Genomic DNA, 22,438 nt, shown 5'->3' on the forward strand with positions numbered 1-22,438 from the left:
TCTGTGTGGGTAACACGCTGAGGATGAATAGACTCTCTGTGGCTCGCTCTAGTTTATGTATACAACACAAACACACACTTTGTATGAATGCAGTTTTCTGTCTGGCTCAGTGATGTTTGAACTTTTTTTGGATGCTGTGGATGGAGAGAACACTTTTGGGTGAACTCTGATGGGAGGTGAGGCCTTTACTGGGTTTGGCACGTAGTACAGGATATGAAGGAACTTTATATGTGAGCTATTTTCAGACTCTGGGGAAAAAGTGTAGTTTTTTTGTCAAAACAGGCACATGACATTCTTCATTGCTCTTGTGGAGTATCAGGGTGCTGTAGGTGCATTCTGTGGAGTTTTTAAAGACTCTTTCCTTCTGTGACCAGCTTACTATGTTTATACATGTATGAAAACAGCCATGGAAAAGGTATTAAACCATGAAAGAAGAAGCACTTCCACACTTCCAGTACAAAAAAGGGGGGGTCATTATTATGCTTCCAGAGAACCACCTGACAAAAACCTGTTACATTTTAGTTACAAATATCTCTGTAGTCTGCCTGAGTGTCATGTGTTTTGTTGTGCCTCCCTCTAGTGGCCATTTTTATACATTTGTGTAAAAGCCTCATTGTCATGTTAGAGATGATGTGAGCTTTGTGACATGGTGTGTTCTCCTACTGGAAGTATCCATCAGAAGATGGTACACTGTGCTCATAAAGGGATGGACATGGTCAGCACCAATACTCAGGTAGGCTGTGGTCTTTAAACCAGACTCAGTTGGTACTAAGGGGCCCAAAGTGTGACAAGAAAACCTCCCCCACACCATTACAGCAGCAGCAGCAGCCTGAACCACTGATACAAGGCAGGATGGATCCATGCTTTATGTTGTTTACACCAAACTCTGACTGACCGTCTGAATGTGTCAGCACAAATGGAGACTGAAGTTCAAAGTCTGATGCTCACTCTGAACTTCAGCAGGTCGTCTTCACCATGTCTACATGCAGAAATGAACCAGCTGCTGACACCTGATTGGCTGCTTAGATTAACGAGCAGCTGAACAGGTGGAACTGATGAAGTGGCTGATGAGTGTATACAGTAAATAACTACTACTTTTAGTAGTTAAATAACAGGTTTATCTGTTTCTCTGAACAAAACTGGTTGTTATTTTAGACCTCCCACCTCACCCACTGTGCAGTCTGCTGCATCACCTGATCTTCACCACTTTATATAGTGAATTTCAGGTTTAAGGTGTCTGGACAGTGTCTGCCTCTCAGAATTATCAACCAAACGTTAGGGTTTGTACATTTTGGGTCTACAAATGTATTATTGGAACCGATTTGGGACACAGTTTGTATAATTATTACCAGAGAAACAAAACATAGAATTAATCATTAATCATTAATCTTTTTCTGCAAAAAGAAAGAAAAAAAAGAACATTTTTAACACCATTTTGTTTTACAGTGTCTCCCTCATGTGTGAAATTATGGTCAATTATGGACTAAAATTACATAATTAATAATAATAATAATAACAATTAATTAATTAATTAATGGCAGAATATTAAGGGAATCATATATTTTACATTATATTATATTATATTATATTATATTATATTATATTATATTATATTATATTATATTATATTATATTATATTATACAATTATTAGTTTAAACTTACAATAATTACTTTGACAATATAAAATTTACAAATAGGCCTACATATATTACTATTACAATACTGTTTTAAATGGTAATGTGTGTTGTTATGACCAACTGTCAAAAGTGTTCTACAGTGCATGCTTGCAGCTGGATTTTAGGCCTTAGCCTTTGAAAATATGTATTTTACAGTGCTGGGTGTGAGTTCACTTTATTGTGGAAATGACTTCCTATCTTTGAAAAATGTAATCAGACGTGTAATCTTCTGTGGTTAGCAGCAACTCTAGGAGCTTAAAACATACCATGTGGCTTGTAAATGTTAGGCTATCTATTATGATGTTTCTTTCTAGGCTGGATGTCTCAGTGGAGAAATGAACTCAACCACAGTGATCTAATAGCACACAGTAGACCAGCTTCATGTCTGTGCTGTGTGAAGGAAACGGACCACACCTTAGAGAAAAAAGAGGCTAAAAACTTCCTCAGTAAACAGCCTGAGAGCAGGGAAGCCTGCTCTGCTCTGCTTGGCCCTGACTGGGACAGTGTTGTTTTCCCTTCCACCTCTGTTATTGAACACTAAAACACTCCCCTCCCTCTGCCTAATCTCAGACATAATAGACTCATTGTGTACATCTGTGCAAGAAAGGAATTTTGTCTTTTTAGTCTGTCTTTGATAGTCTTTCTTCCTGGCCTGTTCCCCTGTCCATGATTATGTTTCCACACACTATAGGTGATGTGTGGGGTGTAAAGGACACATGGACTAAACAGATCAGGAAAGGGTCATGAGACACAGGTGGAAACAATGAGGGCGGAGCAGGCAATCACAAAGGAGGGAAACAACAGAAAGCAAAACCAACTACCGGTAATACACACAAGGGCTGCATGTGTCCGAAAGCACCAACTGTTCAAATACTGTGCCGGGTCCAGCTCAAGGAAGCACCTACAGAGAAATATTACTGTAAAAGACGCTATACAATCAAAACTGAATTGAACTCAACTGAACAAGGTGAATCATGGAGCAGACAAGGCTGAGCAGGGGCTCTGCGATTACGAGTCCCTCGGTGCAAGGTGGAGTTGAGGACTCAGTGGGGGTCTGCAAGGCAAAAACAAGAAGGACAACATGCAGTTCATCCCATAGAGTGGACATCAGACTTGTAAACTGGCTGGTGGGGTTTGTTTTAGCTTCTACCAGAACAAAGACACCATGTTTGCATATTCAGCAGATCACTGTATGGGTTTGTTTTTTTTAAATGTTTTAAACTGCACCTTTAATGAATATGCTTCTTACTTTGTGTATGGTGGTGTGAATTCTACATGGAAAACAGGACAGATCCAGTGAACATGTGAGGCCGACTGGAAAGTACAGTAACATGGGTAAGGAGAGCGCTGGGATCAGAGGCAGGCATGACGTCATACCCTGTGAATGTTACTGCTGGTTCACATTAGTGTATATACACACACACACAGTCCAAGGCTTACCATGTGGACCTTCCTTGTTGGTATTCATGTTGCCACTAAATTTGCCACACATACAGTATGGCATTGTTTTTGTTTTTTTTTAGTGTGGGGTCGTTCCATGTGAAATCATGACCCCCTGATATTTTTCAAAATATTCACTGATATACCTATGTTTTGGCATTTATCACACCCAAACTATTCGAGATAGGAAAAAAATGATTACATTTTCTGATTCTATGGGAAAAGTTAACTCTATGCAGCAAACACCAGATTCCTACATGCAACACAGGCCGTGCAGTAAAAGCTTAAACTTGGCCGAAAGCAAATCGAGCAAAAACTGAGAAAAATAACTACAATTCTAAAGAGATGTATTTTGCAAATGGTTAAACGTACAGATCTAAAATTATGGATTTCTCCATAATATTGATAGATGTACATCAGTGAATTAAAAAAAAAATATCTGGCTGATGTGCCTGAAGGTGGATGATTTCACATGGAATGACCATGTGTAGTTTTTATGTGTTGTGTAAGGACTGCAGATGGGTGAGCAGGTCTCACTGTGGTAAGACTGTGTCGTTTGTCCTTTTGTCTCAAAATTGTCCCAATGCTTTCCACAATTTTCTACTACCAGGTCATGATTCCTACCACATTTGACATGCACTGTATAGATATGACCACAGGCAGGCACTGCTCACACAGTGGCTGTTTCTGAAGATATCGGGGTGAGTGCATATTTAACTTTGATATGAGAAGCAAACAATTTCCATGGACAAGATATTTGGGATTTTTTGGTCATTGGTAAATGTATAACTAAGGTTTTGATCTATCTTGCTCCTGTAAAAACACTGACAGTGACAAGTGGGTAGTTTTCATGTAAGGCAGCAGGTATGGTGGTTGATGATTGAACTTCATATTTATTTATATTTCAAGGCCATTCCAAAAACCCACTATACTATGAGAAAATGACCAGACAAACACATGAGCAAACAGTGGTTTCATTAGCGTGTGCAGATACTGGGTGATACCAGAGGAACAGATTCCAGGTCAGCATGTAGATCACACAGACAACTGGGTGCATGTGTGATTAAAGGATCACTTGCTTGGGTATCTTCTTCGCATAGCCTCGGCTTTCAGGCACCATAGGCTGCACTGTGAACAGGATGCCATGAAAATGTCCTGCAGTACGTCTGTGAGGACATTTAAGTGAATATTTTAAGGCAATGCTGGCTAAAAGCTAGAGAGACTCACACAGTCCTAGCTAGCAGGAGAAAAATAATAGGTGTCAGTGTTGTGAATCAATGCCAATAGATGTCTGTTAACAACTTAAAAAAAATCTAAACAGCATTTTGAAAACTTGTACTTCTGTGTACAAAAAGGACAAATAGTACAAAAGGTGGGGCTTGTTACTCAGATATCAGTTGTTTTTCAGTCAGTGATACCTGTTTTGTTCCTGCCAAAATGCCACAGCTAGAGTAGGGCCTTTGCCTTCAACATAGCTATGCTGCTACTGGACTATGCTGCTGGGGCACACAAACATAAACCACTGGCAAGCTGGCTTTCTGTAGGTCTCTGCTTCCTTTCCTTATTTATATGTATATGTGTGTGTGTGTGTGTGTGTGTGTGTGTGTGTACTGATACTGATTTTGTATACTATTTAAGTGCTTAATCTATGTTGAAAGACTGGCTGCTGTTTCACATTAAGCAGGAAAGGCAGGAGCTGCAGCTATCTTGTTTCCAACCAGTAATAGCTGTAACAACCCCCCTGCCCCCCCTAGTGCGCACACACACACACACACAGCATAGAGACAAGAGGAAGTCAGGATAGAAAAATAACCCTTTACCTCTCCTCCTGGTAGAAACAGGATATGTGAACGCACACATATATCTTACACACTCTTTCCCACAGTATTGAGGGATGATGTGGTCCTCCATACGTAGCTGTGGAGGTGAACGGAAGCAGTGTGATGTTTGTCCGCTACGACAATAGCAAGCAGGGTGGAGTAGGGAAAGGATATGGAGTGGGTGTGTGTTAACAATGTGTACACTGTCTGCTCATCAGGAGGAAACTCTCCAACTACTCAGAATCCAAAAAAAGATCATGAGAGCATTGTGGCTCAAAGGTCATTGTGTGGGACCAGCAGACCTCCTCTGTCTCTCATCTGCAGGAAGGTCCAAAGAAAAAAAAAATAGGGGCTTCAATGTGGCTGAGGTTAAAGGTCAGTTTTGTACTGTATTGGGAGCCAAAGAAGGGCTAGGCCTGGAATTAAAAATGAACTTGAAAAAGAGCCAAGTTTCCACACAGTGCAGCTGAACAGGGAGTGTTTTCAGTATAATAAAGCAGCCTTAACAAAAATCACCTGCAACAACAGCAGGATCACCTCACATCTCTGCTCACAGCCACATCAGGTGAAGGGACAGCAAAAAGGGGGTTGATTAAAGATGCCTACAGTGTGTCAGACAGTCTCTAATCCCATACATTTATTATTTCTATATCATTCCAACATCCATTACTTAATCATGTACAGCTCGATTTTCAAAATAAAACACCATAACATTACTACATCAACATTAAATTATTATTAGTGGAGCCACACTAAAACCAGCCAAAAAAATGGCAGACACAAGAGCAGGACTGCTGTGGTAAAAGACAAAGTCCTTTATTCGATCAGAGGTCGGTACCCAAAAGGCAATCTCCAAAAAAACGGCAAAAAGTTAAAAAAAAAATCTCACAAGAGTCATAAACAAGATTTTCAAGATTCATGTGTGCTTAAGGCTGGTAAGGCTTGGCACATGATATACAGAGGGAGAGACAATGACACAAACACAGGTGAGCCACATTAGGGAGGAGAAGGTAATCACCAGGAGGAGGAGGGAGCACACGAGGAAGAGGAAGAGGAAGACAAGACACCTGAAATGAGAGGGAGATCAAGTGACTGGAAAATAAACTTGCAGTGCAATAACAGTAACAACACCAGACATGAATGGATCCTGGGTCATCTCGTCCTTCTATGACCTCACCCCTAGGTTTCTGATAGGCCGTCTTGACCATCAGGTGGCAGCATCTAAAGGATGTGAAGTCCTAATATGATTAAGCTGAGTCATATAAACGTATTTTATTTTGTGTCAGGCTGTAAACATGCTTATATGTGCTATAAATGTGGACATTTCAACATAAGAATTGACTTAGTTATAGAGGCAGCCTCCTGAGGCCACGGCAGCAGCAGTTTCTGGCACTTCAGCTTGGCCTTCTGAGCCCTGCAGTGTATTTCTCCAGCAGTTTGTGCATCCAACATGGATGTGAGAATCTGCATCGGACTGGACCAACACATTCCCACAACAAAACGCCACATTTGGCCGATACATCCAGTCTCCAGTCAAAAGTCTGAGTAAGGAGGCATCATGATGGACTTTCACTCATGTCTGAGGTTTGAGTCCCCCAGACACCTCTAGCTGTTTTGTTTTCACTCAGCATAAATCTATTATATCTATTTAATCTAGGTTGGACTTGGCTTTAAAAACTACTGGTCAAGGTTAGGCATTAAATACATGGTAAGCAGTTAGGTGATGAGCATCTTCAAACACACAAATGTAGAAACATATTTTTTACTGTCAAATGCCCCAGTTGTGTGGTCACCATTTTTGGCTGCCATCTCACTGTCTCGCTGTCCCTATGGAGAAATATGCACACGTTCCACTTTTTAAGGACTGACATATCAACCTCATGTTAGGATGGGCTGTTCTGATCATAACTGTAGTCATGGTAACCACTGACACCATTTGTATCTCAAGGGTGGCAAATCATGTGAAAAGGTTGCAGGTGTTGGACAGTTAAGCTGCATGAACAGCTCCTATGTAGCAAGAGCTGAATCTCCTACTGCAGGCAGCTCCACAATCATACCACACTGTAGCGAGGTAGAAGCACTGTAATTAAGGCACTTTTAGTTATGTATAATTTATTCCTGATCTGGTAGAATTAAAATGCATGTCACACAGAGATTTCACTAGAATCCAGGTAATATCTGCAAATAGAATTGTCAGTCTGTAATGTGTTTGTCAATCTGTCTCTCTACACTGTTAAAGTGTGTAAACACCCAAAAATGACACCCACTGTTTGAGGCACAAGCTAAGCTCTAAACAGCTATCATATTTTCAGAATACTGAGTGTAAAACGAGCAGTGTTCAGTATTTCTTTTGAAGTGTGTGCACCCTTTGTGTCACAGCAGTGCCATTTAATCAGCTACACCCATAAATAATGCACCCTGGATCGGTTTGCTTTTCTCAGGTTACACTACATGTGAAAAGCTGTTGTTCCAGCCTGCAAACAGACATCACATTCATTTTGTGTATAGTCCCAAAAATGTGTATAAATTATGTGCATAAAACACCAAATATTCCAGAACTGTTGATCTATCTGTGGCTTTTTTTCCTGCCAAGCTGCTCCCACCTAAACTGAGCCACAGCACAGCTGGCAGCCAGACCAGGTTAGAGAGAGAGAGAGAGAGAGAGTGTGTGTGAATCTGAATTCTCTGTTCCTCCTCCTCAGAGACGGGTGTCTGCAGCGCCGCGGGGATGGGAGCTCCCCTGGGGAAACGGATAGGCAAGTGTTTCCCTCCTGCAGCAGGAAATGGGCGAAACCTTGCCAGAAATTATGACTCCAGCATTTCGTCAAGCAAAGGAAGCCACTCCTGATAGCACAGGCTATAGGTTTCCTGTTGTGGGCCAAGAGTTTTGGCTTCACCAAGAGTTGTTGGGAAGGCTTAAAAACTGCTGGATCCAGAACAGCAGAGGGTCACACAGCATACACTATGTTACAAATAACTCAGCTATGGATAGCTGTGGGCTCATTTATGGTGAGTTGTTGTAACAAGACATGCGAACATAAAAAAAAAACCTGTTTTACCCCATTAAAAAATTACTATTTCAGACTTGAGGATTGTCTAATTGGACAAAGGTAGTAAGATTAGGATTAAGATTAAGATTAAGATTTACTTTATTAATCCCCATGGGGAAATTGAGTAAGATATATAAATAAATAAATCTTACTCGTTAAATATATTTAAAAATAAATAGATTGTCTTACTTAAGTAAATCATAAGGTAGGAAAAGTAGATGTTGATATGTGAAACTGAAGTTGACACAAAGTGTACATTTGTGTCACAGAATTTTGCATTAATTAGAAAATCTTGGGAGCTTGTGTTAACCACAGACTTCTGTGCATTTTCACCAAAAGGCCATTAAATCATTGACTTCATACACAACGGAACGGAAGGATTTTAGGGCATTACAGGTCATAGCTCTGCACGCATGTCCTAGGCATCCATCAGCCAAAATTCCCTAATTTTCATTCGTATTTATTATGTATTTATTTTCATGTATTTTCAGTGCTTTCAGTATTTCTCATCTGCCCTCAGTCGTGTGACTTGTTTTGTTTTTGATTTTAGCGGTGCTGGCTGTAAAACTTATTTCCACACAACACTGTGGATCTGGCCCTGTAACCAGAATCAGGGTTACCTGTTATCAAAGGATTCAGCTCAGATCTGGCTTCACAGAGGACATCCCTCCATTTCACACATTTCATTAAAAGAGGATTTGGCCTCTGTGAGATTTCTGCAATCCACATCTTACTGTGGCTTTTCTCCTGAAGGAAGCGAGTGACCTCGGGTGAACTGGGGAGCAGGGAGGAGAGATGCTGCGCTTAGTGCTGCGGCGTTAACGTCATGGAGGATGGACGAGAGGCAGCACATGATCACATCACAAGACAGCTTGAGATCCTGCTGATCGTTTCCATATTTTTGGGAGTGTCCCAAAATTTCATTCTATTGGGTAAACATGGATTAAAACAATAAGTAGAGGTAAGCTAGATTTAAGTGTGACATATCTGGGAAGCATACACAGCTTAAGGGACAAGAAAGATATTTATTACAAATGTTATTGGCAGAAAAAAGGAAATGACCAGGGAATGGATGAGTAGAACCCCCAGAACTCCTAGTTAGAGATAGTTTAGGACATTTACACTATGAAACCATTGGCTGCTTCTATGGGACACAAAACTATATAAAATGTGAACGATATGGAAAAAGTGTCAATTATATTTGAACCCATAGTTATTTACTCACGTACCAAGGTTTCTGTTCTTTTTGTACTGTTACCAGCTGAACAGAGTGTAGGCTTCATGGAAGCAGCAGGCCTCTCCTTTCTTGCACCCTGGCAGCAAGGATCATAACGACCTTTATAATCCTGGACAACAACAGACAAGGTTTGATCATAATGTATGTAGCTATATTTTTTATCTGCTTTTTTTTCTTTTACTTTGTGTCATGCATTGACATGTCAATGATTTGAGTCCTTTTGTGCCACACCTCCCTTGGTTTTTCTGTCTGCTAGGGTCTGATTTTATCAGGATGAAAAGCGAGCTTCAAATCATAATTATACCTATGAAATAATAGAAATATATGTGGATGAATATTAAATGGTTTGCCTCTAATAGAGGACAGCATCTCGGACAGGGGTGTTGCCTCTATTAATAAATACCCTTTAACTGAAGCCCATCCTCACCAGGACACCAGGAGGTTGATATCTGGCAAAGATCATGTACCTGCCTGAAGGTTCATGTCTGAGTGTGTAGGACCTCAGGGATGGACCCTGACCCATCTGCTATTGTAGCAATTTTAACAGCAAGGGTGTGAAGAGCCATGACTTCTGTCCACTGTCTGTCTGATCTTTACAGCAAGAGTGGATCAGATAGATCAACTGTTGCACATTAAGAAATTACACCACTATAGTATTCACATGTTTGCTGACTAGTTATGTATATTTATGCTAAGCTTGGTTAAGCATTCCATTAATTACTGAACTATTTTACAGCCACTGCTGTTGTACTGGGGACGGTAATGTTACCAACAGTGGTTCCTGTGTCAGTGAAACAGTAAGCCGGCGTGAATGACAGAAGGACCCTGAAACTGAAGCTAAATGGAATTCAGCCATCATTCATTATTTACACCTGTACTCCTCTTATTAAGATTAAGATTAAGATTATTGACAGAGTTCAAGAGTGTCTGCTGTGAAAAAACTGGGTAATGCAACTTAAAATCTGGACCATGACCTGACGATGTAAACACACATGTTCATGTTCAGTGTGTTGGAGTGAATGACAGACTTACAGTAAAAATCATACCAGGTAATCAATTGTTTTCTGTTCTCCCTAAAGGTCAAAGGTCAGCTGACATAGCATTTTATATTTATTTAAAGATATAATTAACTTTATAAAACTGGCTACAGTGGTACACAACTAATAACCAATAATAATGATTGAATGGTAAAATGCAAAAACAACTGATTTAAAAATATTGTGTTCAGCATCTGATATTTCACATTTATCACATTTAACCCTCAGCTTGCTGCCTCAGTATAGTCCTAAGAAGTACATCACCAAGGTGACCTCAATCTGAATTGATATGTTAAGTTAGCTGCTGAAGTGCTTTACCTCTATGGAAACAGTGTAGCCATGGCTACAAGCAGAGATAAGTCAAACATGGGTTGTGCAGGATAATACAGTTAGAAAGACATGAATCATTAATTGGAACAGTTTAGTTTCTGATTACTGATTTGACAAAAATGTAAATTAATTAGAATCTGCATGGATATTTGCCTATACAGGTGTTCCCAAGTGTAACAAAACACATGCTTTCGATTTTAACTGTATTTTTGTTTTTTACATCCTCAACACAACCGTTTTTTCTCTCTACTCTGCACATCAACTGTAGAAAGCGAGCAGACCACAATCTTGTCATGTCATGTGTGGTTTTCTAGCTGTGCAGGAGTGCAGAAATATTCAATTTTGTTTGTTTTACACAGTTAATACTTCATATAGATTGAGTGATGTCATGACTTAAGCTAAGATCTAGATGTATTAAGCACTACAGATTTATTTGTATTTGTCTTAGATGTCTACCTCAAAACAACACAGTGTTAATAGTCAGCACATCTTTCATAAAAGCAGCTTATTATTTTGTACTATTAAAACTGCTGACATGCGTTTTTGGCAAAAATATTTTTTAACAAACTTGGACAGATAGAAAACGAAACATTTAGTATGCAGATGCCGATGGTTGCAGAGAAAAGGAACTAGGCTTTTTAAAGCACATTATCCCAACAACAGAATATCCGAAACAACATTTTTAATGATTGAAATAAATACTCCATTACATGCATGGTCAAAACACTTGAAAATACTATGGGAAGTCTGGTAAATAGTGTAAAACCTATGGCACACACTCACAGCAGCTTTTAAACCAATGAATTCACACATGTTGGAAAAAAAGACAAATCACTCTCTCACAAAGCACATGTAATCGAGCAGGTCAGTCAGCCATAGGTTCACACAGCAAGGCTACATCCATCATCAAGGCTGGTGTTTTCACTGGAGCTGAAAACTGAGGTAAACTTTTCAGGTTTAAAGGCTGCTGTTGTCTGTTTGGGGTCAGTTGAGCCCTGATCAGGCTCAGACAGGATGAGCCAGGTTTGAGTCACATCCAGCACGACACAAAACCATGCAGTTGTTGTAGAGCTCCTCTGGATTCTGACACACACAGACCCACATGCAGCCTTCTCTTGATTTTACTCTAAACCTAATGAACAGGGATAACCCAAGTGAGTCTCTTTGGTAAGTCACAAAATGACAGAGGGGACTGGAGACCATGTTACCTCTTACTAAGCTAATTCACAGAATGAGAGTTGACTGGCGGCAGAGTCCTAGGAGAAGAGCGTTCTCTGAGTGCCTGAGTGAGCAGAGTGCAGCCGTCCGACACAGCACATGCCGAGTTACGCAGACGCTCCCGGTAGTCTGCCATTTTGGAGCTGCTCTCTGGATGCTGGGCAACGTCCCTGAGGCCCTGAGTGAGGAGGACACACGCAGACACCACACTCATGGCTCCCCCTAACACTGCAGTCTGTACCCCCTTCCCTTCAGCTGAGATGCTTGCAGCTCTTCCCAGGAACTGTGGCTCTGTGGCAAACCCAACCAGGGCGGTGACAGCCTGGACCAGAGCGGCACTGAAGAGGACACATCGGTTCCTGGTCAGCTCGCTGGGCTGGGTTTTCACCACTCTGACACATGCTAGGAAGGCCGTGCCGCTCGTGCTCATGCTCTTGACGCTGAATTTGAACTGTTCTTTTGCAAAGCGGTCCCTGGACCTCTCGCTGGCCAGCGACGAGATGTCCGTCAGAGTCTTTAGGTTGGTGGAGATGTTCTGAGTGAGCTCCAGGAGAACCTGGGGGGTAAGGTCTAGCAGGGGCGTGACTCGGAGGACACTGCAGCTCTGCTCCACTTCGTGTCTGCAGCGGGTCACCTTGTAGCGGTCCACCAGACCGGGCAGGCAGGGCTGAGAGCCGGGGGTCTCCACGGCTGCGAGGTAAGCAGCGTGAGCAGAGCATTCAGTCAAAGACACCACCAGGTCGGCCATCTCCAGGAGGCGGTCCCCCACCTCTGTGAAGCGACCCATGTTGAGCTGGCTCTGAATGTCGTGGGTAAGAATGGAGAGCTCTTTAGTCCTGGCAATGACTGTGTCACGGCACTGATCGAACGTGTCGGCCACTGCCACGCCTTCAGAGGTCATGACCGGCCTAGTCTCACTGGACAGCAGGAGGAGGTCGGCCACCAGCTGCATCTTGCCCTTACATGTGTCACAGATGGAGGAGAGCCGCTTTCTTTGCTGCAAACTACCACTGGGTATGCTGGGTGATCCCTCACTAGCTGATTTGCCAGAGCCACCACTAGCCATAATATAAAAAGGGGGAGTCAGGGAGGGAGAGGGTTAAACTGCTCTTCTGCAGGGGTTCAGCTATTTATAGTTTTCTGCTGTGCTATTTAAGACATTTCCACAATAAACCTGAACTCACTGCTTTTTTTGTTTTGTTTTTTTGTTTTTTACAAACTCTTAAATAACAACTGGCCACACAAGTCTTCCTTAAATTTCCTTCAGAGTGTAGGTTAAATGCTAACACACAGGACATGTATTCTAAATGTAAACATGTGGAATTACTGCATTTACTTACAACGCCTCCATTGTTATTGAGTCTCTAAAATATATTAAATGTCTAGACTATGATCTGGCATTTCCCAGAGATTGTTAGTAATTTTACAATGTAACACAGTTGAGCAATGTCCCCACAACTTCTGAGTATATGCTTGTAAATTAATTTAAATGCCCTGAACAACAAATACTAATATTCCAACTGTAGTCCCAGGTTTTTTTGTGGAACAGAAGAATTCACAGGTTGCTGAATTAAAAACTGCAGTGCCACCAAGGTGCCTTCTAAACGGCAAAGTGCTGAGGATTAGAAAAAATAATCATTTAAAAACACATTTCCACTTGGAACAACATCTGCTAACAGCCTCTGTTCAATTTAGATGTCTTTACTTGGGGTCTTTTTATGACTCTATCCAATAAAACACCACCTCGGCATTAAGTATACGCCCTTTTGAGTCTGTTTTGACAAGAATCATCATTTTGTGTCCACTCGTGTCAGAGCAAGTGGTCTGAAACTGCACCGAGATCCTGTCCGCCTCGTTCCCACTGAGTTTGACCTGCCTGCCGCACTCATGCTGGTTCCAAACGGGGCAACACCCGGGCAGCTCTTCTGGACAGCGGGGACTAGAGCGCTTCCCTCCGGCACCATCATTTCATGAGTCCTCCCAAGTTAAATCCACAGTTTGTCCGACAACACCAACTCCTCAATCCACTTTTAACCTCTTCTTCTTCAAGCAGAGCCCTGGGTTAGAAGCTAGCAGTTGCTCAGGTCGCTTCGCCTCCATATGCATCGTCCGTCAGTCCCTCCACCCCCTCCTCCTCCTCCGTCTACACCGCGTCTTAACTCGGGACTGGGGAGCGTGTAGCCCCGCATATCGTCCGTGAGGACTCGCTTCTCATAGTCACACCAGTCGGGGGTCTTTTGCCATAAAACTCGCTTGTGTTGACGGGAACCAAAGTGCCGAACAAGGCGAGAACTCAGCAACAAGAAGCGGCCGTAATTCCCAGAGATTCAAAGCAGTGCTGCGCGCTCCCGCGGCAGCACTATGAGGAAGCGGGGAGGGTGTGGTCGCGGCTGAACGGCTGCTGGTCTTAGCGAAGTTGTAACAACCGAACACAAGTAATCCTTCATTTCAAACTAACCCTCCACCGTGTCTGTGGCCAGGTTGTTGTTTCACGCCGACGACGTCTGGGAAGTCCGATGCTGCGCTGTAAACCAAACAGCTCCGAGTAGTTTCACGACTGCTTTTACTTCCAGGATTGGCTGCCGCCGCTCTGCCATGAGACATCCCTGCGCCGTCAAGCGGGGCGTTAGCCTAGCTGGCTAACAGACCGGAAGCTGCCTTTCAGAATAAAAGCGGAGGAGTTGGGGGGGGGGGGGGGCATGAGAGCAACAACGTGCTTTAACCTTTCAGCCTATTGATTAAAATTCATTGTACTTGTGTGTTTTCAAGGGGATTAAAGGAACTGTAAAAATGTTGTTTTGATGTATTTTTTCTCAGAAATCTGAGATTAAAGTGACTATCATTGCAAAAAAACTAACAAAACACGTTAATACAATTGTGAGGGAAACAAACCAGAACTTTAAAAATGAAGTCAGAATTATGACTTTCATGATTTTTTTTAAAGGTTTTTTTTTTAATTCTAAAAAAAGTAACCTAAATATACGAAAAAGGATTATCAAGCGCTTTATTTTGAAGGCTGACCGGATGTAGAATGGCATTGCACTGACCCACGGTCTATGACTGAAACCCTTTGACGCTCCTGAAATGTTTATGAATTGCCAACTCTGTAATCAAAATACAAAAAACTATAATCCAGCGAGAGTAAACTATTCGTTGCAAGAATAATACTTGATATTGTACTAGATATTAATTTATAATATCTGCTGTACATTTGGGTAAAGTTTGTATCAGTGGATATGTGTTCTTGCTGATTCAAGCAGTGTTTAATTCTGCAGCACCTCCACTATCTAACATGCCTTCTATAGTCATACATACACAGCTGCCACATGAAGAGCAACATCTAAACATGTGTCACAACAAATAAAACTCCTCAGTACATCATTTAGAAATATACTTTTATTTTTAATTGGTGGTAGTTTCACACAGTTACACATTGACAAACTTTGGGACTTTCTAAATAACACACACACCTAAACCCACACTGCACTATAACTCTACACTGTGTGTGTGTGTTTTTAATGAGCCCTGAATGTCATTCATGTAACTGTTGAAAGTAATAAGTCACCGTCCAATCACTAAACACATATGTGGATGGTATCCAATCACAAGAGTTGAAGGGAAGAGATGAGGGAACCAATCCATATCTGGTATGGGAGGGACTTGTGTGTGTAAGGGACCAGTGTGGGAGAATGAATGTGAGGATTTTCTGCTTTTCTCTGTTGAACGTTGTCGTAAAGCAAAGTTTTGTTGATTCCTTTCAAATGGTAAAACAAGAGGGTACTATTAATGTGCAGTTTGAATGCACCATCAATTTTCAAAATGTGATGCTTCATTAACAGATTTCAAGTTCTCCTCTGCTGTTCCCATGGTGACAGGCTGACACACAGAGGCATACAAAGCTCTTATTGCTCTGATTCTCCAGCAATTCAGAGCAATCCTTCACATCAGCATTCAATGCTTCAGCTGCAGCAACCAAACCCCTTTTTTTGCCCTTTTCTAGTTGTATGTTACATCTTTGTATGCTTAGTACATTGATCACTTCTATTTTTTCTCTCAATCGCCTACAAATAAAATATTATACCCATACCAAAACCCTTTATGTGGTTTTGGTATGGGTATGGGTCAATGCAGTAGTAGAGCCAAACATTTAAACATCACAGTTTGTCTCTGTGAATAATTTGGTTCATAGATACATTTGGTGTCATATTCTGGAGTTTTGGCCTACAGTGAGTGTGTGAGAACACTTTTGTATTGTCAGTGGGACTCGCAGCTGCACAGGGCACCGTGCCATTGGGTGGAGTCAGTCAGAGAGGAAACAGCTCTATAGTTTGTGTCAGTGAGGCTGCTGATCTCTACAACCCCATGAACTCTGCTGGCTCTTACACAAGGCTGTCTATCAGTGTGTCAGTATAGCTGCATGTTCAAGGTGGGAAAATAAGGGTTATAGTTCCAGAGTTCCCATAAGAGGTTACATGCTCCACCCTCTCTTCATCAGCACTCTCTCTCCTCTGCTTCAGATAGGATCTCATGACCCAATAAAGTTTTGTGTAGTTAAGGGTTTGTTATGCTGTTCCAGCTGCCAACAAATGATGTGATGTCCTTCTTTGAAACATTAGTCTGGGAAACAAAGTCTGCATGAGGTCCTTAGATCCATCACTAGAACATGTGTGAATAATGTTTGTACACAGTGACACATTGTACATATATACTTGTGTAATCATGTTAAGCATTGTACATGCCAACATGGTGACAACTTTATGTACGTACAGCTAATTGTACAAAATATTTTTTATTTATTCTTAAATATCTTCAGCATTCTCAGTGGCCAGCTCTGCCCACTTATCTAAACTGCAATTTTCAGGTGATGCCTTGTACTTTATCTATAATTACACAGAATGGAAATATAATGAGAAACTTTCACGTATTTCTTAACCTCCATTGATCATTTTTGACTTTATTTTGAAATCCTCGGCGGTCCATTGCCCCCGCCCCCTCCCGTCTTGTGACCGGCATACGAATCTGAGCCAATCAGAACTCACCATCTGTAAACATGGCGTCCGACTTCAGGTGGAGAGGTGTGTTGCTGCTGTTCTGCGTGTGTTTTCTTTGTATTTCAGCTAGTAATAGCAACGATAAGCCAAAGAAAAAGAAGGACATCCGAGACTACAATGACGCAGACATGGCGCGACTGCTGGAACAATGGGAGGTAAGCTAACGTTTACATTCGGCCTGCCGTCAGACTTTAGCTACTAGCATAGCCAATGGCGACACTGAGCAAATGCTGTGGAAGAGACCTGTAACTCCTCAATGTTTGTCCACAGTCAGTGTACTACTTGCTAAGAGAAGACACAATAATCCTGGAAGTGGTTCGACAAACAAAAGCAGGGATTGTCTGATAGGGCAGCTGCTTTCTGACAGCTGTCGGTCAGGACTTGTCGTTTGTGAGTCTCAATACTACATGAAATGAAATGTTGTCTAAGAACTAAGAACTTAGTCTAAGTTCTTAGACTAAGAAAGTCTAAGAACGGAGGGTTTATCAGCAGAATGTGAGACCTTTAAGCGTTATAATATATAGCATGTATTATAAAGAACTGTCCTACAGAAAAATGAGTAAACGAGGAACCTAAGCTGTACAAATGATTCTCCTGGAGACAGGATTTGATTGTTTTGTCAACTTTCAGACAGGTGTCTCACTATATAAACTGCAAATGGACACATTTACACTCTGCGTTACAGTCGTTTCTTCTTTTTTAAAAGCAGCATTTTCTGTGAGTCAAAGGTCTGATGTGTACAGTCTGTCATGTTTGACAAGCCAGTGGGCCTGTGTATCTTTTGCTAAAGGAGATAACAGCTTTTTCCTCAGTGTTTAGAGAAATCCTTATCATGCCTGCCACCAAGGTACCTTTGGGTCATTTACCCTCAGTTAGGGCCCTTCTCAGTCAAATGCTATAGCTCATCAAAGGAGTGCTGGATCAACCTTGAGGTCCTGGTAGACCTTTAAAATGCCTGTTGAGAAAGAGGTTCAAATATGCTTGAAACAAAAGTAGGCTTTAATATTACAGCTAATCAGCTCTGGAAGCCATAAGTGTGATTGGAAGGAACATGCCATTTAAAACTCCTTCATAGCAGGGATAGTGACAGTGACTCTGTATCTCTCCTCTGTTCACTTTACGATGGTCTCTTTCCTACACTACTGTTATGAATGATATATCGCATAAACTGTGACATCACTGCAGCAATAAAACCTTTTATAACAGCACTTAACGTGCAGTCTTACTACTGCTTCCTACCAAAGCTGTACTAACTATGGGTGTCCCTGCGGAGGGTGATAGAACAATAGTAGAAATGTGATATATCATAAATTCAATGAAAGACAGAAAAATGACAACATATCCAGATGTCCTATTAAGATACAGCAGCACAGATGTCTCTGCAGTGTTTATTATTAAACCTGATGTTTGTTAGGCTAATTTTTCCACTGGGAGATATTCTGATCAGCATTCACTTTCTCCTCATTGTCTCACAGGCTGATGATGACATCGAGGAAGGAGATCTTCCTGAGCACAAACGGTCTTCTCCCCCCATTGATTTCTCCAAGGTGGATGCCTCCAAGCCAGAGGAACTTCTCAAGGTTTCCAAGAAAGGCAGGACTCTGATGGTGTTTGCCACAGTGTCAGGAGACCCAACGGAGAAAGAGACGGAGGAGATCACTGGCCTGTGGCAGGGCAGCCTCTTCAACGCCAACTATGATTTGCAGAGGTAGTTACTCATTAAGCTTGTACAAGCAAATCTGCTTATACATCCTATGAATTTCACTTGCAGTTAATAATTGTAGGAGTTTTGTGTAAACCTACAGGTTAACTGTTTGAGCAGTAATGGGTGAATTGCTAGATAAGATAAGACTTAAATGATATGAGGTGCAATTTAACTGTCAAAAGCAGCATCAAACATTTTGCAGGGCAAGATAAGTACAAATAAAAAAAAGCCCTTGCTCATTTCCTAAGCACTTCCTGATCCTGTAGGGGGATGGAATGGAAGAGTCTGACTGCTGTTAGGACAAAGACCTGTCTGAACATTCTTTCTTGCACTATGAAAGCAGCGGTCTGTGGTTAAAAGTCCCCTTAGTATTATACAAAGGGGGGAGAGCAGTTGTTCAGGATAAGTTTACTGTAGCTAAACAATCAACACCCTACCCTACCTATCATGGTGTGCATAATTTTCAGGCAGCTTCTTTTCCTCTGACAAAAAAGAGATTATTTTTTACCACAGATCCATTAAACATTTTGGTGCAAATACTCAACACAAACAAACTAATTCAATTTTATTTATGTAGCGCTTTTTACAATCAGAATTGGGCCTGTGGCTGTATCAGTAATGGGCTGCACCTCGACTCAGACGCCTAGAAGGGGGAGGTGAGGTACTGGTAGGCTACTATTATTAAAGATGAACCTGTTGGACCTTTTCAGGTTAAGGATAGACTCAAAATCAACTCCCTGTTGAAAACTTGTGGGTCGTTTGTAAATGGAGATTCACGGTGAAAATCAGTACAGCTCTCTGAACAGTGTCTGGGAGGCTGTGGTTGCTGCTGCACAAAAAGCAGATCATAAACAGATCAAGAAACAAACAAACTTAATGACTGGAATGCTTTTGTTATTGAAAAGAAGGGTGGCTGCTGTTTATTTTCAAGTTAAAAATGTTGGAGTTGTGTGTTTATTCTCATTTGAACAGATGAAAATAATTGAGATGGACATTCTTTTGTTTTATATTTAGTTGCATTACATTTTTGCAGTCCAGTAATTGTGCACACACAACTAGAAAGCTTAAACCTCACTGTTATTCATATTTTGGATTGACCAAGAGCCTAATAATTGTGCACACAGGGTATAATCACAATCCTTTGAACACACACAGACTGAGACCACACACACTGTAAACATTTCACCAAGACCATTCTACTGACACACAATCTAACAGAAACGTGTGTGACTTAAGAAGAATGATCGATGTGTCGACTGTATATTGTGATATGCCTTGCATGCCATAAATCCATGAGGTGTTCTTTTATTATTTTCCTTTTGGCCTGAGTTGTATTCTGTGTTTTGGATGTCACTATGTTTGTTAGCTGCAGAAGCAGCAACATCTGGTTGGTGATGCATCTGTTTATAATTAATATCCATTTATATTAGTTTTAAATCAATATGTTATGTAAAATTCAGTTCAATGCTCTCATCTCATTTGGTTACAGTGCATAAGAGTATAGTATTAAGCTGTATTTGACTGCATAAAGCACAGTACCTGTTCTAATGTACTTTTTCTCCTGCAGATTCGTCGTGGGCTCAAACAGGGTGATCTTCATGCTGCGCGATGGCAGTTTGGCCTGGGAGGTCAAAGACTTCCTCGTGTCCCAGGACCGCTGCATGGACGTTACTGTGGAAGGACAGGTGTTTCCAGGAAAGGCAGGCAAGAAGGATGACACCAAATACAAGCAGCAGAATGACGTCAACACCAAGAAAAAGAACAAGAAGAAGACGGAAAGCAAAAAGCCTGACTTGCAAGGGAACAGTGCGAGCCATCTGAAGCAAGAGCTGTGATGGAGGAGAGACTGGCTTATTCTTTAGGCCAGACTGTAGGCAATGGACCGGTGAGGAGCTGCAGGAGTCCATGAAATGAGAAGAAGCAGAGGTTTGGAACTAGCGCTGAGTGAATTAATGAATCCTGTTGGCTGCATGAACCTTGACTGTTCAGCTGGATTCATCACTGAGTGATTTATTATGTTTATGCCACCTCTCCCTCACTGGAACATGTCGCAGCAATGAACACATTCAAAGACATCAGTCTCTTTCAGATCGGCTGTAATGTCTCATTTCTCTTGTTAGATTGTCATCAAATGAAACCCATTATTTCACAGGTACTATTTTTTGTGCCATGATTGGTACTATATTTTTCCACGGTTTGTCATCGATCAAACCTTCCCATCCCAGTCTGGGTTACACATAAGGCAGCACTTCAGTATTTGATGCAAACAATCACCTACAGCATTCTGTTAGATTTTTCACTGATTATGAATAAACACATTTTATATCATCACTGAGATTTCTTTAATCCTTGAGATTTGATTCCAATAGTGCAGGAGGGGAACAGTTTTAGACTCATTAACATGAGAGGTGCATGCAGGTAAACAAGATCGGACTTTACTTTCAAGACTATCAAGGATCACGCACTTCAGCTGGTGAGGACAGCAACAGTACTGGATAGTTTCTGTATTCTGGCCTATTTATACATAAGTATATAGTCGTTTTTTGGAACAATGCTAAGTTTGTGGAATTTGTCCTCGGGCTCCACATTGATTTTATAACACAACACTCATAATATGAGCAAAGTCAAAGGCATTACCCATTCAGAACAATTTGCCAGTTACAGTACTCCATGATGATAATCATGGTAATAGTCCTTAACCCCTTACAAACTGAGACTGCACCAATCAAGACAAGCCCTATAAAGGAGAGGTTCTGCAGGTGCTGACCACAGACCATGTCTCTGCTCTCATCCTTTCTGCCTGATGTTTGCTCACTTTGTTTGCTGTCACCCCTAGAGGTAGCATGAGGTGATGTCTACAGCCCACACAAGCTGCTCAGGTAGTGCAGCTCATCCAGGATGGAACATCAATGAGAGCTGTGGCAAGAAGGTTTGCTGTGTCTGTCAGCACAGTGTCCAGAGCATGGAGGAGACACCAGGAGACAGGCCAGTACACCAGGAGACGTGGAGGGGGCCGTAGGAGGACAACAACCCAGCAGCAGAACCGCTACCTCCTCCTTAGTGCAAGGAGGAACAGGAGGAGCACTGCCAGAGCCCTGCAACATGACCTCCAGCACCACCACTAATATGCATGTTTCTGCTCAGACTGTCAGAAACAGACTCCATGAGGGTGGTATGAGGGCCCGACGTCCACAAGTGGGGCTTGTGCTTACAGCCCAACACAGGGTGATTGGCATTTGCCAGAGAACACCAAGATTGGCAGATTCACCATTAGCACCCTGTGCTCTTCATGGATGAGAGCAGGTTCACATGTGACAGACGTGACAGAGTCTGGAGACGCTGTGGAGAACGTTCTGCTGCCTGCAACATCCTCCAGCATGACTGGTTTGGCAGTGGGTCTGTAATGGTGCAGGGAGGCATTTCTTTGGAGGCCCGCACAGCCCTCTATGTGCTAGCCAGAGGTACTCTGACTGCCATCAGGTACCAGGATGGGATCCTCAGACCTATTGTGAGACCATATGCTGGTGCAGTGGGCCCTGGGTTCCTTCTGATGATGACAATAGTAGGCCTCATGTGGCTGAAGTGTGTCAGCAGTTCCTGCATGATGAAGGTATTGATGCTATGGACTGGCCTGCCCGTTCCCCAGACCTGAATCCAATCCAGCACATCTGGGACATCATGTCTCGTTCCATCCACCAACACCACGTTGCACCACAGACTGTCCTGGAGTTGACCGATGCTTTAATCCAGGTCTGGGAGGAGATCCCTCAGGACAACATCCACCGCCTCATCAGGAGCATGCCCAGGTGTTGTAGGGAGGTCATACAGGCACATGGAGGCCACACACACTACTGAGCTTTATTCTGACCTGT

At 42.0% G+C, this 22,438-nt stretch overlaps 2 protein-coding genes across 2 annotated transcripts; one reads left to right on the top strand and one right to left on the bottom strand.

Annotated features, from left to right (window-relative positions):
* Positions 1 to 11,257: 11,257 nt before the first annotated feature.
* On the bottom strand, positions 11,258 to 14,429 carry tlnrd1 (talin rod domain containing 1). The gene has a single exon (XM_028402686.1). It carries the CDS (start codon positions 12,874 to 12,876, stop codon positions 11,812 to 11,814), a length of 1,065 nt encoding a protein of 354 aa, XP_028258487.1. The 5' UTR covers positions 12,877 to 14,429; the 3' UTR covers positions 11,258 to 11,811.
* A 2,424-nt stretch (positions 14,430 to 16,853) lies between these two features.
* Positions 16,854 to 20,897, top strand: mesd (mesoderm development LRP chaperone). Its single transcript, XM_028402694.1, has 3 exons — positions 16,854 to 17,016; positions 18,337 to 18,569; positions 20,134 to 20,897. Exons 1-3 carry the CDS (start codon positions 16,861 to 16,863, stop codon positions 20,399 to 20,401), a joined length of 657 nt encoding a protein of 218 aa, XP_028258495.1. The 5' UTR covers positions 16,854 to 16,860; the 3' UTR covers positions 20,402 to 20,897.
* Positions 20,898 to 22,438: the final 1,541 nt, after the last annotated feature.

Source organism: Parambassis ranga, chromosome 3 (genome assembly GCF_900634625.1).
Source record: "Parambassis ranga chromosome 3, fParRan2.1, whole genome shotgun sequence".
Taxonomy (NCBI): Eukaryota; Metazoa; Chordata; class Actinopteri; family Ambassidae; genus Parambassis; species Parambassis ranga.